At 36.9% G+C, this 17,917-nt stretch overlaps 1 protein-coding gene across 8 annotated transcripts in view; it reads left to right on the top strand.

The window, feature by feature from the left end:
- Window positions 1–17,917, top strand: part of MYLK (myosin light chain kinase) — a 199,216-nt gene that overhangs the window by 154,913 nt on the left and 26,386 nt on the right. For all 8 annotated transcript variants that reach the window (XM_081935683.1, XM_081935685.1, XM_081935684.1 and 5 more), the window contains 4 exons: window positions 771–821; window positions 2,743–2,870; window positions 4,670–4,823; window positions 15,882–16,184. In XM_081935683.1, coding sequence (XP_081791809.1) covers window positions 771–821; window positions 2,743–2,870; window positions 4,670–4,823; window positions 15,882–16,184 — 636 coding nt within the window. The remainder of the gene's footprint in view (window positions 1–770; window positions 822–2,742; window positions 2,871–4,669; window positions 4,824–15,881; window positions 16,185–17,917) is intronic.

Here is a 17,917-nt window from a genome sequence, read left to right as displayed (position 1 = left end):
AAATATAGAAAAGCAAATGCATTTCAATAATTTTAGTTTTTAATTACGGTATTTTGGTCAGCCTGCTCAATCTGTAGATTGCAGAAATGCGTTTAAGAGCAAGATTTATGTGGGGCATTATCTCTTTTCTATTTCATTATTACTCTACGTACAGAAAATATTTACTGTCATGGCTCCCCTTTCTATGAATTCATGCTATCTTTCCCAGTTATTGTAAGTTGAAAACTTCCACATCTGAAATTCCTATTTTGTTTTTTGTTTGTTTTTTTTTGTAAAAAGTAAACATATCTCCTTCCCTTAGCTTAAACAGGAGACATGGCACAGGGAAAAGGGTAGAAATATTTCTATTAATGCCCCACTAATAGATTGTTGTAGATGTGGTGAGGAAAGTGTTGCAGCCTAATGTTTTATGTGCATAAACTTCACCTTTTGGTTAAAAAGTGTGGATTTAAAGGTCCTCACTAGGAAGAGATATGTTACTTTTCCCTTGAAACCTAACCAAACAAAGAACTTAGAAAGCTGTGAGAGCTTTTGGGAGTTTCGTCATAAGTTTCATTATGTAGTTTGCCTTTGTTACCACATACAATGACCTGTGTACACATTTATTTCCCACTAGGAATCCTTTCTAGATTAGAGATTACCAGTGACCTTGTCCCTAAAGCATAATTTGTAAGCAGGTGTTGCTTAAGATACCATATGATAAGATTTGTTGGATAAGTAAGAGTTTCAACATTCCTATCTGAATTAGCTGAACTTTTTTTCCTTACTAGGTGAGGCAACTGTAAAGAAGAAACCAGCTCCAAAGACTCCACCCAAAGCAGGTATTGCTCAGTATTAGTATGGAGAAGACTGTGAGGCATGAGTAGGTAGTTCAGGACAATATGTGTTTATTGAAAATGTTTAAACCCTGTATTATGCTGAAAGGTTTGCATGTGATCCCAGAGGCTTACAGTCTGGATTAAAAAAAAAAAAGACAAAGGAATCTGAAAGAAAAGATTAAAAAGCAAAGTCAAGGATCATTTCTTAAGTTTAATCATAATTCTTTTTTATATAAGTATTAATTCTAATTAAGAATTTCTTGTGTTTAGAATATTGCAATTTAGAATATTTAGCGTAAAATTATTTGAATTTTCCATACCAGATTGATTATAACATTAGAACGAAAGATATTGCCACATATTACATCAAAGTATTTGTTGCACAATAAAGGTTTTGATTTTGAACTAATTGCATAGTATTGAAGTTTCCATTGTATAATACTGAGAGTGGGGGAGGGAGGGAGAGGGAGAGAGAGGTCAATAAAAGGAAAAAGGTATAAGCAAAACAATTTAACTAGAATTTAAATACCAAAGTTCTAAAGTTTAATCATAATTCTTACAATGACTAGATCTTCCAGTAACACACGCTAATCACTTGGCATAACATGTGCAGTGATGGCCCTTTTCTCCAACCTTCGCATGTCCACATTCTGTTGTAATGCCTTAATTAATTTAGCTGTGAAAGAATAAAAATGTCTGAGGATTATTAATCCTCAGGTGGGTTGCTAATTTTTTTTATTACCGGTTCGGGCATGCATACAATGCTTCTGCACATGCACAGAAGCAGGTGGGCAGAGCCTCCCACCGCTACTACTACTGCTTCACCCGATCCGGGCCGAACCGGCAGCAATCCACCTTTGGTATAAGGTTAATATTTTGTATACTTTGACGTACTATTCTAAAGAAACCCTGTCTCTACAAAAGGAATGCTGAAGCATCTTCTTACTAGAATTTTTTAGATTAATCAAATAAGGAGAATGGATGATAACAAATTGAAACTTTATTCAAATTCTGCTTAAAATTTCATTTAAAAAATGCAGTGAATTTTCTATTTTAGTTATTGCTTATATGTCCTTAAGCTAAACACCTGAATAATTCATGACTTTCCATATCAAATCAGTTACTCATCTAGTCCAGTATGACCAGCTATTTTGTAAGAAACACACATAAAGAGGCGGGAGTGTCCTAATTCTCTACCAAAACAATTGGAAAAGGAATTAATAAACTCCTACAAGTCCTGGGTAAATCTAAAGCAGATTTGTTCCCATAAAATCTGAAGCAGGGAATACAAGAGGGTCTCTTAAGTCTAAACCAAGAAGATCCTAAGATCAAGAGGACTTTCCATGGAAGTGGGAATCCTCGCCATCTTTACTGTTCATACATAGGATGATTGCTTGAATAGCCAGTATAACTTTGGAACTCTTTTTCCCCTGTAAAGAATCTTTGAAGTTGGACAGGACTTACAGCTTTAGCAGGAAAAGGTTTGTACAGTCTGGCAAAGTTGTTAGTGCTTTTCATAGTGGACATCATTCTTACCATGCCTGTCAAAAGTGTGCTTTGGGTAGGTGAGAAGGATCTGGATGGTCAATTGTATGCCAAGGAAACTGGCAGGTTTCTTTTCCAGGACAGATTTATAAAGCTTCCTCTGTCCTTTAAGTTTTGACTAATGGTCATTCATGAATTTGATTCAAAAGAGGTTTATGACTTCTTAGTTTGGATACATATTTTGCTAGCAGGCCTTGAACCATTAAGTAGAGGTTGAATGATTCTGTTATCATAACCATAAATCAGATCCTGTATTTTTGTTAGATATCGCTTTGGGACTGGATAAACAATTGGTTTCTATTTTATATATCCGCTTCAATATATTCGTAATTTTTACCTCTGAAAAAAAAATCCTCAAAAGTGTTCCTCTTTTTATCAGCTCTTTCTCCTCAGATTGTTCAGTTCCCAGAAGACCAGAAAGTAAGATCTGGTGAATCAGTAGAGCTATTGTGCAAAGTATCAGGAACCCTGCCTTTAACATGTACTTGGATGAAATTTCGGAAGCAGGTAATAGAATGTTTGCAGCTATTCTTTTAATCATAAATTGCATGAAAAAAATATGTTTACATGTATGGAATTTTGATCAAGATTGAAAATAATTTCTTGATTGTGGCATGTAAATAACCAAAAGCTGGTATGTAAACAAATATGCATTGGGAAGGGCAAAGTGTTTTAAAGCTATGAAATTCTGATAATGATAACTCTGAAAGCCATTGTTTGTTAACCTTGGCATCTTGGAAGATATGTAGACCGCAACTCCCAGATTTTCTCAGCTAGCTGAATGCAGTTGTGGTAAAGTCCTTGTGATATATGTTTGTTTAATTAATTAATTAATTAATATATCTGGTTTTGGGGGACAGAAATGGACAAATTAACTTAGCGCTAAATATGTTGCTGGCCTTATGTGAACACTTTCTAGTTTTAAAAAATGAGATTTTTTTTAAAGGAAAGTAGGTACAACAATCCCATTCTTAAGGATTGAAAATTGAATATGTTAGTAGAAAGATTCAATTTTTTTACACTGCTCCAAGATGTAGGTTGAATTAAAAAATGCTACAACTGTAAAGAAAAATGTTAAATTTCTTGACCTAGAATCGTGATGGCGAACCTATGGCACACGTGCCACAGGTGGCACGTGGAACCATTTGTCAGGGCATGCAAGGCGTTGTCCTGTCAGCTGGCCAGCGCACATGCGCGTGCTGGCCAGCTCACTTCAGCCTTATTTTGAGGCCATTTTTCACCCTCCGGAGGCTTCAGGAAGCCTCCGGAGTGCAAAAACCCAGCCCTACGGGCAAACTGGAACTTCAGGAACGGACTTCCAGTTTGCTCATAGGACTGGTTTTAGCCCTCCAGAGCCTTCAGGGGCCTTTAGGAGGCTTCCCTGAAGGTTCCGGAGGGCAGAAAACGACCCTACGAGCAAACCGGAAGTCACTTTTCGCCTTCCGGAGCTGTCAGGGAAGCCTCCTGAAGTCCCCTAAAGGCTCTGGAGGACAAAAAACAGCCCTACAGCCAAACCAGAAGTGACGCTGGGCTAAAACCAGCCCTACAAGCAAACCAGAAATCCGTTTCTGAACTTCCAGTTTGCCCATAGGGCTGGTTTTTCACACTCCAGAGGCTTCAGGGAACTTCTGAAGCCTCCGGAGGGCCTCGGGAATGGGGTGGGGGAGGCTGTTTTTGCCCTCCCCAGGCTCCTATAAAGCCTCTGGAGCCTAGGGAAGGTGAAAAAAGCACACCAAAATGGGGGGAGCGCTGGTCGTGCACGCATGCGTGCTGGGGTCATGCGCATAGCATTATGGGTACGGCATGCACGTGCACTACCCCTCCTGTGCTCCCCCCGCTTTTGGCACGTGAGCCAAAAAAGGTTCGCCATCGCTGTACTAGTCATTTCTATATTAGTAATTCACTATAATTGTACTAGTCATTTCTATATTAGTAATTCACTATAATTGTTAAACCCCCCCAAATCAAAATTTCATTTTCTCTCTTTCCCGACGAAAGTGCAATTTTAAATTTTGACGGTATTGGGTGAGATTGTTCATAATTTCCTCATTCTAAGCATCCTTAGGTGAGATTGAATTGAAAGTCCACCAGTGGGATAGGAATGTCTTCTCTAAGGTTTTTCTTGACTACAAATGAGATTAGTATCACATGAGAGTATATAAAGAGGTGATCTCAAGAAAAGACAGAATGTTATAATCAGCCAAACACACTTCTCTATCATTTCCTATTAATATATGTAGCATATGAAATGCTAGTTTACTATATTTTTAGAATATCTATATTAATCTACCTATTTAATTTGGCAGCTCCAAGAAAATGAACACATCAAAATTGAGAATGCTGAGAATAGCAGTAAGCTAACCATCTTCTCCACAAAGCAGGAACATTGTGGATGTTACACTTTAGTAGTGGAAAACAAGGTGGGAAGTAAGCAAGCCCAAGTTAACCTTACAGTTGTAGGTAAGTACAAAAAATGATGGTTTTATTTTTGTTTTTCATGTTTCTGTAATCAGGCTGTATTTTCATTCGGAATACTTGAGTTGATTATCTAATTAAGGATAATTAGATATATAATTTGATGTTATAAAATAAATTAACTTTAAAAAGCAATGCTAATTCAAAAGAAAATTATTAATATATAACAAACAAGAAGAATGGTTTCAATAAGAAGTCGGAGTACTGTCTTCTACTGACTATATACAGATTTGAGAATGTAGAATGAAATTGTCCTGGTATTAACTGAGTTTAACTTTTGTAAGATTGTTATAGTTTGGTTCCAACATGTTTTTAGTGTGAATGGTGAACCTAGGCTGATATTATAACAATTATAATTTTTTAGTACTGATCCAATCCTCAGAAACACCCATGCTTTTCAGCAACAGTAGGTTTGCACTTTCATTTTCATCTTTCTTCTGCCTTTAACAGTAGCTTCTGTTCTGAGCAGTCTTCCCTCAATTCACTTTGAATTGCTTCCTCCTGTACTGAGTAAACATGAATGAGATCACCTTCAGCAAAGTATTCCTGGTTGAAAGAGATCTCTCAAGAACAAAAATGAACAACTTGTAGATTCAGGAGCACCATGACCTCAGAGTCCCTTTTGCTTCTTGGGGTTCTTTCTGATCAAGACTTCTATGATCAAAACTTTGCACTATTTCATTATGAAAAGCAAATTAAAGTGCAAGTGCTATAGCTGGCCTATCATAATGGAAACCCCCAAACCTAAAGCTTGAACTCTCACAGTGCAAAGTCACCTCCCCTATTTTGTATCCCTCACTCCACTCCAAAAATGTCGTGTCTTGTCCTACCCCCCACCTATATGTTATTCAACTTCCCTTAATATTTTCATTTGTCTCTAGAAGCCCACCATAGCAATATTTAACTTAGTATATAGCAATCTCCTGTATTTGGCTCTCCCACAATGATAAATATAATGTGAGCAACTAATGCCACGGCACACAACAGGATTAACGGAAGCCCAACTATTTCACTGTTTATTTCTGCATTTCTTTGTCTTGATTGACAGGACTATCCCTAAATCAGGATCTTGTTCATAACTAGAATGGTGTGCAAAGCTGTTGGCTGAGAATGCCTAGATAAGAAAGGGGAATCACCATTCTCATTTTGTACAGGGTACCCAAGAAGGTATGAGATGTTGAGGAACCCCTTTGATGAGGATGCCAAGATATTTAAGTCATTGAGAGCAGAAGGTTAGGAAGAAGCACAGCAACAGATAACATTACTTCCCTTAGCAACTGTTCTATCTGTATCTCTTTAATAAGAATGTGTAAATTTGCATCTGTTATTTCCAATAATCATCTACTATCATTTTAAAATGCCAGAATATCTTTTCTTAGTTAGGTCAGGTCGTTGCAGGAGTTTTATTATTATTATTATTATTGTACTGGGAAAATTAGTGTGAGCTGTCAAAATAGTTAAATTTCATGAACCAGTACAAGCTATAAAATGCCTGTTTATAATAACTATTGATGTGAGTTATGATCATCTTTTTTTTTTCAAATGTGAAATTGAAAGCAGTGCATGCTAATGGCAGCTATACTAGGCTAGATGATTTGATTGATTGACTAAAGGTATTGGATAGCTTCCTCTTTTTGTTTCCTACAGTTGAACATATTTCAGGCTATTCCAGATCTAAAAAACTGTATAGATGGAAAAATCAGCAAGTAGAATAGTAGGGTTAGGATATTTCAGATAACATATGAAGGAACTACAAGGCAGAGAAACAAAACATAAAATATTGAGTGATTTAGAGTGTTTAAGAGAAAAGCAAAATGTTTGTCCAATAGATTTGGAAATTGACACCTTTTATTCAAGTTGAAACATTGTTTTCTTGGAAAAATATTAATCTTAAATTCATAAAGTTTGGTCCCTGTTATCTGATAGCATAAAGACATGAGTAGATTTACAAAATATTGAAAGTTCGTCCAGTTTTCAGGAATTTTTGGCTTAGAGATGGTAACTTCAAAAGAGTCAATAAAATTTTTTAGAAACCTTCACCAAAAAGAATAAGAGATAAGAGGAAGAAATTCTTCTTTCTAACTAAAAAATTATATGAAACAAATATCTGGTTCAGGTGGTTAATTCCAGAAGGCTTGTTGATTTTCTGGGAGGGGGGGGTAGAGTGAGAATTAATACAGTAGTGGAGGCAGAAGCCTTCATGGAAAAATACCTCCTAGATGAAACAAGAGGCAGTGCACAAGACATGAAGGGGGGAAGAGCCATGGCTCAGCCAACAGACAGGGGAGAAGAGACAGCAATGAGACTTAGGTCACAGAAATGATTTAAAAACACATTGCAATTGTCAATACAATGAAATGGTTAGAAGTGATATAAAGTATGGTTGAAGATGTTAAAGAATTTAGTATACCTAAACTGCTAATATGTATGTAATAATGATATTTTGATATATATAAAATAAGAGAGAGATGTAAGACCCCGGGGAAGTACCACCTTCCGTATAATGTAGCTGTCAAAATTTTTCTCCACATTTATATACCCTTTTCCCCAAAATACTTGAAAAAACCAATAAAACTTTTTTTTAGAAACCTTCCTTTCCAAGATTTGTTAATATAGTTGCCACTGTCTATTTCATGATTCTGATACTATCAATATTTGCAAACACAGTGTATTTTCTTTCTACATTGATCTTTGGTGTTTTTTTTTAAAGTTACCCAGTATGTAATTCCTCTTCCTTATCCCTTTTTACCCTTATGAGCCTTAATGAAAGTCTCTCAACTTTACAAATGAAATTTTATAATTCAGTGTTTAAAATTTTCTAAATATTATCAAAGCAAGTTACTCGTATTTTTTCGGTGTATAAGACGCACCGGAGTATAAGTCGCACCAAGGTTCTAAAGAGGCAAACTCAAAAAAAGTAGGTAGGTAGATAGAGGGATAGAGAGGGAGAGAAACAGAGAGAAATACAGTAGGTAGGTAGGGAGAGAGAGAGAGTAGGTAGGTAGGTAGATAGAGAGATAGAGAGAGAAATACAGTAGGTTGGTAGGTAGGGAGAGAGAGAGCGTAGGTAGGTAGGTAGATGGAGGGAGGGAGAGAGAGAGAGAGAGAAATACAGTAGGTAGGTAGGGAGAGAGAGAGTAGGTAGGTAGGTAGATAGAGGGATAGAGAGAGAGAGAGAAATACAGTAGGTAGGTAGGGAGAGAGAGAGAATGGGTAGGTAGGTAGGTAGATGTTTCCAGGTGTATTTATCCATGTGCTGGAGAAGGAAATTGCTCACAACCTGCAGCACCTAAGACTTGTTTCTGCTGGCACAGCACTTGATCAATGTAATTCTTATCAATCACTCTAACTGAAGAGCTTTCTGAAAGGAAAAAAAAGTTTTTGCATTCTGCAAACCTCCCCAAAATGGCCCGTTTTTTGCTAAAACGGGCCCGTTTTTTTCAAATAAAAGGCATGAATAGCCTTGGGGGTGCTTGCAAAATGCTCCTGGGGAGGTGGGGGGAGCAAAAATGAGCAAAAAACAGCCCGTTTTGTGTCAAAAAAATTGCATGCATAGCCTCATGGAAGCTTATAGAATGCTGCTGGGGGTGGGAGAACTGCCCATTGTTTGCTCATTTCTGCCCTCCCCAGCCCCCATTTCTGAAAGCCTCCATAAGGGTATGCATGGCCATTTTTGTGAAGGGAGCGGGGCTTTGCGAGGGGAAAAAATGCTGTATTCGTTGTATAAGACGCACCCAGATTTTTAGCCTCTTTTTTGAGGAAAAAAGGTGCGTCTTATACTCCAAAAAATACGATATATATGTATGAAGATGAAAAGACACTTTCTTAGATTTTCACAAATGCATATTGGGATTCAGTATTGTCATTCAGTAATTCTTCATTTTAGCTATAAGATTTAATTAGAGAAAGTGTTGTAAAATAACATAATCAAAGATACCACGTTAGATAATTTGTCTATTCAACTGACACCTTTTAGGAAGCAAGGAAGCTCTCAGAGAGAATTAAAGTTTACTGTAGCTTCAGTATTGAAAAAGATACAGTTTTATGAGAAGAAAGTTCTGTTTATTATGGAACTTGCTCACTACATGATTTTATTTTTAGAAAACGTATCCATTTCTTGACTAAATCTAAATTTTTGCTAAAAATAGAGTTCATTAACATCTATATAGAATAATGCCTTTAAATGACAGTTCTTTCCTCCCTTGGAAATATAAGCTACACAATGTTTTTTTTTTCCAATGAAAGCAGAGAGGTTTACAGTGACCCCAAGTCCTGAGAGCAGTAACTTAAGAGTTCAGTTATGGCCTTTTATGGTTTCATTTTTCTCCCACAAATGAATCTCAAGTGCAGCCTTTGCCAGCAATGTCGGCATGGACATCATCCAGCCAGCTTTAGCAGTATATTAAATACCTTCTCTGGCTAAACAGAGGAGCCCATGGAAAAGAATTAATTGTTGCTTTATGCCTTCTCTCTATCTGGCTGGCAACTTTCTCAATAGCTAATAATAGTGTGGAATGGTAATATGATCACTCAAATTAAAAAGGATCCAAAGTATCTAAAGAGAAATTTATTGAGAAGATGCTGCTTCCATCCTGAATGGAGAGCAGTCTGTGAGTAACTGTTGGAACTGTGAACCTAGAATTTTGCAATGAATGCTAATGCCTCTGGATAGCTGATTTTGAGAAAGGGCTCAAGGAAGAACCCACATCCCACATTATTACTATTGGCTGCCCAGAGTTATTTAATTTTTACTTTATTTATAGCTGCCTTTTCACCAGCAATTGGTGTCCAAAATTTTGATAGAAAGTAAGATCATTTTTTTTAAAAAAAGCCCTTACTACAATACAATACAATACAATACAATACAATAGCAGAGTTGGAAGGGACCTTGGAGGTCTTCTAGTCCAACCCACTGCCTCGGCAGGAAACACTATGCCATTTCAGACAAATGTCTATCCAACATCTTTTTAAAGACTTCCAGTGTTGGGGCATTCACAACTTCTGGAGTCAAATTGTTCCACTGATTAATTGTTCTAACTGTCAGGAAGTTTCTCCTCAGTTTTAAGTTGCTTCTCTCCTTGATTAGTTTCCACCCATTGCTTCTTGTTCTACCCTCAGGTGCCTTGGAGAATAGTTCGACTCCCTCTTCTTTGTGGAAACCCCTGAGATATTGGAATACTGCTATCATGTCTCCCCTAATCCTTATTTCTATTAAACTAGACATACCCAGTTCCTGCAACCGTTCTTTATATGTTTTAGTCTCCAGTCCCCTAATCATCTTTGTTGCTCTTCTCTGCACTCTTTCTAGTGTCTCCACATCTTTTCTACATCATGGTGACCAAAACTGAATGCAGGATTCCAAGTGTGGCCTTACCAAGGCATTATAAAGTGGCATTAACACTTCACATGGTCTTGATTCTATCCCTCTGTTGATGCAGCCTAGAACTGTGTTGGCTTTTTTGGCAGCTGCTGCACACTGCTGGCTCATATTTAAATGGTTGTCCACTAGGACTCCAAGATCCCTCTCACAGTTACTACTGTTGAGCAAGGTACCACCTATACTGTACCTGTGCATTTCGTTTTTCATTTTATTACATAGTGCCCAATGTACAAGTTTGTCAAAATCCTTCTGTATCTTAAGCCTATCTACTGTTTCAAGGATAATGAAAACATTACTGAAAACACAATTGCAACATGAACAGCACCACCCAGCAAATTATCTTAGATAACAGAAACTTGCCTTAATAACAATATTTTTCAAACTGATTAAAAAGTAAAAGAAAGGAGACTTGTGTGAGCATCCTTGGCAAAGCATTTCAAAAATCTGAAAGCAGTCATCCTCACACACTTTAATTATAACAAAAGGGACTCTCTCAAAGATCTCAGACTCCCCTATAAAAGCCAGATGAACAGCATTTCCATTTATTTGAAACAGTTTTAATAAGTTAAATACACCAGTTTTGCAATAACAGTCATGTGCCACAGCATGTTGTAATATCAACACCTTGAAAGCCAGCATATTGAAGAGGAAGCTTTGAAGCCTATTCTTCTTCCTGATGTGATTCAAGGTTTCAGTGATAAGATACATTCATAATTGTCCTCCTGCATGCTTCTTAGGCCATAATGATCCTTTATGAATATAGGAATGAACCAAATAAACACGTCTAGCTTTAAAACTGCTGGATAAGCTTAATTGTTGGTCCCTCCTGTTTCATAGTCTGGCTGTATCTCAGAGACCACCACAGGAAATTACCTATGGCAGATTGTGAAAGCATGGGAATACTTATTTAGGAAAATGAAATGCAAGAAGCATAGGATTGGCATGATGTGAGCACCTAAGTGTAAAGTTCAGTGTGAATGTTTGCTTAACCTTTCCAGACCGTGGTGTCTGTTTTAAATTGTTGAAATTACTGACAATCATTTAAATATTTCCAATGCTTAGTAGACTAGAATTAATGCAGCATCTTTGTCTGGGCTCAGGCTTTATTCGTGTATCCTGGGTGCACCCTGCGTCTATAATGGGACATTGTGTTCCTATGGGCAAAAATGTGGGATATAAATAGAAATAAATTCATAAGTGGTAATAAAAATACACCGACTGTAATGACATAGAATGAGGGATGGCATAGCAAAGCTAGCTCTTGTACTTCCAAGGAGATGAACCAGTTAAGAGTTTGGAAGGCGGTAGAATTCTTGTAGACATAATTCTACATTCTCCTGGAAGCAACGGAGTCTAGTAAATACTGACCATTCATAGGATAGACAGAATAAGTCTATTAGGATCCTTAGAAGGAAGGGCTTAGACATTCCTATTTCAGTTATGTTCTTTTAATTTTGTCCTTACTTGCTCATGAGAAAAAATTAGAGTACTGTAATTGGTGACCTGGTTGCAGGGAATTAAAACAGTTACATTCTACCCTTGACTTGTGCTGTCAAATTATGAGCATCTCAAGGTTCTATCTTAGGCCAAACATCTTTCAACATCCTCATATATGACCTAGATAAGAGAAACAAAGGGGCGCTCATCAAATTGGCAAATGACACCAAGCTGGGGGCAACTGCTAACACTCAAGATTCAAGTTCCAGAAGACTCTTGACACACTTAAGCATTGGGCCCTATCCAACAAGATACAATTCAGTGGTTCTGCATTTAGGTAGGAAAAACCAAATGCACAGGTACAGAACAGGCAGTACCTAGCTCTACAGTACTGCTTGTAAGAGTGATTTAGGAGTCTTGGTGGACCACCACTTAAATATGAATCAGGTGGCAAAAAAGCCAGTGCAGTCCTAGGCTGCATCAACAACATTCTCTATTGATGTTGCTTGTCAGAAGGTCAGAAAAAGTGATTACATGACCTCAGAACAGTGCAACCATCATAATTATGAGACATAATTTGCCAAGCTTTTTAATTTGGATCACATGACCATGGGGATGCTGCAACAGTCATAAGCATGAAAAATGGTTATAATTCACTTTTTTTTTCAATGCTTAAAATGGTCACTGTTGTAAGCTGAAGACTACCTGTACTTGTTATACATGTGCAAGCTTGTTCTGGGTCACAATGTTTCTAAAAATGGACACAAATACTTGTATGCATGCTGAAAAGCTATATATGGAGCCATATATACCTGCAGATAATTATTCTCCACTGCATGCTCTCCTCCATGTAGATGTAGTTCCATTGACAGCCAGACGCTGAATCCGTTTGTTCAGCAAACTGCAAATCCATCAGATGGTTGTATTGTCTATCCCACATTGTTCTATCTTATCAAGAAAAAGGCTGTGGTTTACTTTACCAAATGCTTTACTGAAGTCTAAATACGTATATTATATCACCAGCATTTCCTTGATCCACTCATTTAGTCACTTTATCAAATGCTTTTTCAGACTATTCTATGCCTTAATAATATTGATAAATGAAACATAAATTTGTGGAGAGAGAAATTTACTCTGCATTTTTTTCTTTTCTAATTGATTTCTAATACTGCTGATACTGCACAAAAGATGAAAAGTAATAACATATTAACACTTGAGGATTAAACACTAAAGAACTTCTTAAATAAAAACCCAAACATTACTTGTGAGTGCTATTACTGCAACTAATCAGTTCCTACCAAGAAGGAAACAAAACATACATGTTTTTAAATCACAAGGGAGACACCCAGTAATGAGTTTTCACTTACACTATAAATATGACACAATTGTATCAAACATCATAAATCTATTTATTGGCAGTGTTTCCAGCTGCAATGATTTCTTCCATGCCTTAAGAAAACTTTAACATTTATACACAACTAGCTGATAACCTGGTGTTGTCTGGGTATTTATTTATGGGGTGGGGGGATGTCCAGACCAAACGTAATTTCTAATGTTGGATTTTCCCAATTACCAAAGAGAGCCCCCTTGTGGAGTACTGTGAAGTTGTTACCATGGCAACTCTACTGCTCTGTACAGTAGAAGCCATTTTACGGCAGTATAGTAGAAGCCATTTGAAGGCACAATAGGTTGTATTGTAACAGAACACACACCTCGAGGGGTCTTAGGATGTCTTATCCCCACAGTATTTGTTTCTAGAGAGTAAGACATCTGTGTACCAAGTTTGGTTATGCTGGAACATACGCGCACGCACACACATCCATTTTTATATATACATATATATAACACACTTGAGTCCATTCATAAATATCACTTCTTATATGTATCCAATCTTTTTCTTCCTTTCTAAATAAACACGAACACAATCCATTAATTTTGATATCAATTAATAGCATTTGCCATAAAGCTGCAGCCAAATATAAATGCTTGAAAACAGATTCCATTGAAGTTAGTGATATTTAAAGTCCATTCATTAAAAATAGAAAATTGCAGTGGTTCTAGTTGATGATTCAGCAAATACAGCATCTTGCTTCCCACAGCAGCCAACCAGTTCTTCTGGGAAGCTGGCAAACACATTAAGAAGACAAAACCTTGTCTTTGTTTCTCTCAACATGTGTTTTTAAGGCATAATGCTTCTCAATCTGGAGACTGCCTTTGGTGGTAGCTATTGTTAGGGTTCTCCTTGCTTACCCTACCCCATTGCATCCACAACTTATTGACTTTGTCCAACTTTCCCAATATGGGCCGTACTTGTATTTGCTTAGTGCACCTATACAAGTAACAGGAAATTTATGCTTCTTTTTAAATGATTTAGTTTTACAGTTATATATAGTGCTGGGTTCAAAACATTAATCTTCACTCTTGGAAATTGAATTTTTATTTTAAATTATGGCTAGCTTTTATTGAAAATCCTTTTTAAAAAAACGAATATATTTTAATGCCAGAAAGCAACTAGGATAATAATGTATCTGAGCCTTAAATAGTTTGTACAGAAAATTCTTAACCCTAAAATACTTGGAAGTTGGAAAGAAGGGAGCCAAATACAATTAATGCATTGAGTACAAAATATTATCTAGCTTTTGTGGCTACTGCATCTAATACTTACCTAAAACCATTTTAAGTTGGTACTCTAGAAAATAAAGCCTTAACAAATTCAAGGTATTTGAAAGGCCTGCTATAGAGCCAAATCATTAATTTTCAGTACACTGAATTGGTTTTAATAGTATTAATTGTGTTAATATCTGTTCAGTCATCAGAGAAAGAGGGAAAGATTCTTTTATCTCTGGACAAGAAAATGCTTATCTTCACTTTAGGGTGTGGCACTGTGGCAGGGAACCATATATGTGTGCCTGCTGTGAATGTGGGATTTAGTAAATGTAGCATAGCTTATTTTTTTGCAAGCAAGTATCAGGCCTTGCACAGCCTGACATGAAACACAGACCTTAATATGCTGATTTGTATCAGCTCAGTATCTTGGCCAAAAATGATTGCCTGGTCCTGGCATGTAGCATAAATTACTACAATGAATAATATTTGAATGACAAAGACTCTCCTGCTGACAAATCACTTCTGACTCGTACTGTCTTCTAAATAAGGATGATAAATGAAAAGTAAGGAGTGTTGAGTATCAAATAACATTGTTGAATCCATGATAAGTGCAGGATTACAGAAACCCTCTGGGACTCTTCAAATCTAACAAGTTTGTACCCAACACTGTATAGGTAAAGTCTTAAACTGTGGTTTGCTGTCTTGAGAAAAACATTTTTTTCCAAATTTACTTCAGGCTTAGCCATTCCTCTGTATGAGAATAAGAAAGTGGGTTTGCTGAGGTAATGATTGTCATATTGATGTGTCCTTGTTGTGTTCCCTTTTTCATTTTATATTTTACGGTTCTATTTTAATTCTATTCTGTTTATACTCCTTTCCTTTTTCTCTTTTTATTATTGTAAGTCATCTAGAGTAGCCCCGCAACAAGATAGGCAGCAAATAAATGTAACAAATTAATAATAATAATGATAATGATAATAATAATAGCAATAGCATAGGATTTGGACTTTTATACTGCTTTACATGCTTTACCACACTCTCTAAGAGGTTTACAGAGTCAGCCTATTGCCCCCAACAATCTGGGTCCTCATTTTACCAACATTGGAAGGATGGAAGGCTGAGTCAACCTTGAGCCTGGTGAGATTTAAACCACCAAATTGCAGGCAGCTGGCAGTCAGCAGAAATAGCCTGCAGTACTGCACTCTAACCACTGCACCATGATGATGATGTACTTTTATTCATTAAACATGAAACTCAAGTCAAGTGAACATTTAAAAATGTATCACAAATATCATTGACTGGCTGTGATGACTGATACAGGTTGCTGCCAGCATCCTAGGTATCAACCAAGTATCTTCTTAAAATGTGGCTGTACTCGTGTTATTGCAGGAAGCTGCAATTCCTTGATGTACTTTGTAAAATTCTTGGACATGGTGCCAAGTGTCCCGATGACAGTGGGTATCACTGTCACATGTTTTGTCCATAATTGCATAGTTTCGATGGCCAGGTCACGATATTTCATAACTACGTGATGATGATGATGATGATGATGATGATGATGATGATGATGATGATTAACACCACCACATTGCATATACTGTACCTTTCCCTATCTGCAGATAAGCCTGATCCTCCAGCAGGAACTCCCTGTGCATCTGACATCCGGAGTTCTTCCCTCACCCTTTCATGGTATGGCTCCTCGTATGATGGCGGAAGTGCGGTGCAATCCTACAGTGTGGAAATATGGGACACGGTAGACAAGAAATGGACAGATCTCACCACTTGCCGCAGCACTTCATACAGTGTCCAAAATCTTCTAGCTGACCGGGAGTACAAATTCAGGGTGCGAGCTGCTAATGTGTATGGGATCAGTGAGCCAAGTCAAGAATCTGAGCTAGTAAAAGTAGGAAAGAAAGAAGAAGGTAAGTCTACCACAAGGGATTATGCTTTGAAATATTTCTGTATCACAGGAATGCTAGTTGCTATAAGTGCATCCAATCCCTTTACACAAAATGAGGAAGTGATGGTGGGTTATGTGAACACACATGAAAGCCCTCTGGAAGAGCATCCCCCATATATCTCCCACCTTACAATTGATTGGTAGTTCTTTTGAAAATCTGACTTTGTTCCCAACTTGGGGTTAGAGTGGTAGTTGACGCTCTGGTTTTGATTTTTTGGATGAGGTAGGGTTCCCCCCCCCCCGAAGTATGAAGTTCTTTTCCTTCATTTTATTGTTTCTTGCTTTTGAGATATAAGCTGCCCAGAATCATTTGGAAGTCGTGTAGCTTCTAAATCCGATAAAATTATGCAATGGAGGTTTTATCTATTTGATCCAGTTAGTTGCAAGATCCAAACTTTTTGGTCTGATAATGAATAGTGGTACTTGGAAATGAATGTTAGTGTCTTGGGAAAGATATGTTTGCTTTAGTCTTAGGAATTATAGTTGAATCGTTGCTGCTATCTTTCTACTTTAAATTCAGCAAAGTAAAAGCTTTGCTGTTGAGTGCAAAAATTCAGTTCATCACTTTCCTCCCAGTAATTCATCATTTAAACATTAGTCTGGCTATGAGTTATTAGATAGCTTGGCGTAAGTAAACCATACTTAAGTAGTAGGTTATATCGTTTTCCCTTTTCTATTTGGCGAAGACAAATCAGAGTTTTATAGAGCAGTTGCCCATAAGGCATTCTATAATAGCACACCACTCTTCCTTGCAACTTGAGTTCCCATCTCAAAAATGCTATTCTGAATTACTTTGCAGGTCTGTTATATGGTAACTGAAATAATAAGCATAAAGTATTTTAAGTTATTAAGGGAAAGGAGTATATACATCTATCAAAAAAGACTGCTTTGTGATCTTGGGATGGAGGGAGACTTATGAATTGCAGTACAGTATTTTTAGATTATCATGACCAGGATGTGGTACAGACTGTGCCATTTCCTTATATGTACATCAACAATGAATTGACAGATAATAGCTGTTTTTGAGAGCAAGGTATTGCAGTTTAGTTGAAAATACAATTCTGTATATGAAGACTGGCTCTCCAGAACTGGAAAACAGATTATTTTTTAAAAGACTATTTATTTAGAAAACAATCTAGCACAGGGCAGAAGAAACAAACAATCATAAAATGTTTTTGCTTGTTTGTTTATTATAAATAATACTCCTGCTTACCCAGTCAGTATATGATAAAGTTAAAATAAAACCATCAAACACTGGAGCAAAAAGCCTCATGCACAAAAAGGAGACAGTTTCATTAAAATTAGTGACAAATGACACAACTTCTTAAGCCCAACAGGATTTTACTGCCTAAAGTGAACAGAACAAGGAATATTTCCAGAGTTTATATTCCACAGCAGGTACCTAGTTTTTAGATACTTTGGCGTCATTTGATTGGTTCATAGGATTACGGTAGCTCCTTTAATCCTTTACCTATGTAAGATTGCATTGTAAATGTGCAGCAAAAAAAAAATTAACAATGAAGGGGAAGGATCATTGAAAACATGAAGAAAAAACTTCTGATCTAACAGTCATTTCATTATGAAGTTCCTCACCAATTGCACCTTGAAAATGTCAGTCCTGTGCCATAAAATACTTTTGGCAGAAGAAACTTTTGATGCAGGTTTCATCTTTTCCAAGAAATTTCAATCATACCC

The sequence above is a fragment of the Natrix helvetica genome, assembly GCF_964273705.1.
Source record: "Natrix helvetica genome assembly, chromosome: 1".
NCBI classification, from domain to species: Eukaryota; Metazoa; Chordata; class Lepidosauria; order Squamata; family Natricidae; genus Natrix; species Natrix helvetica.
The sequence above is the reverse complement of the archived record's forward strand: the minus strand, read 5'-3'. Positions and strand labels throughout refer to the sequence as shown.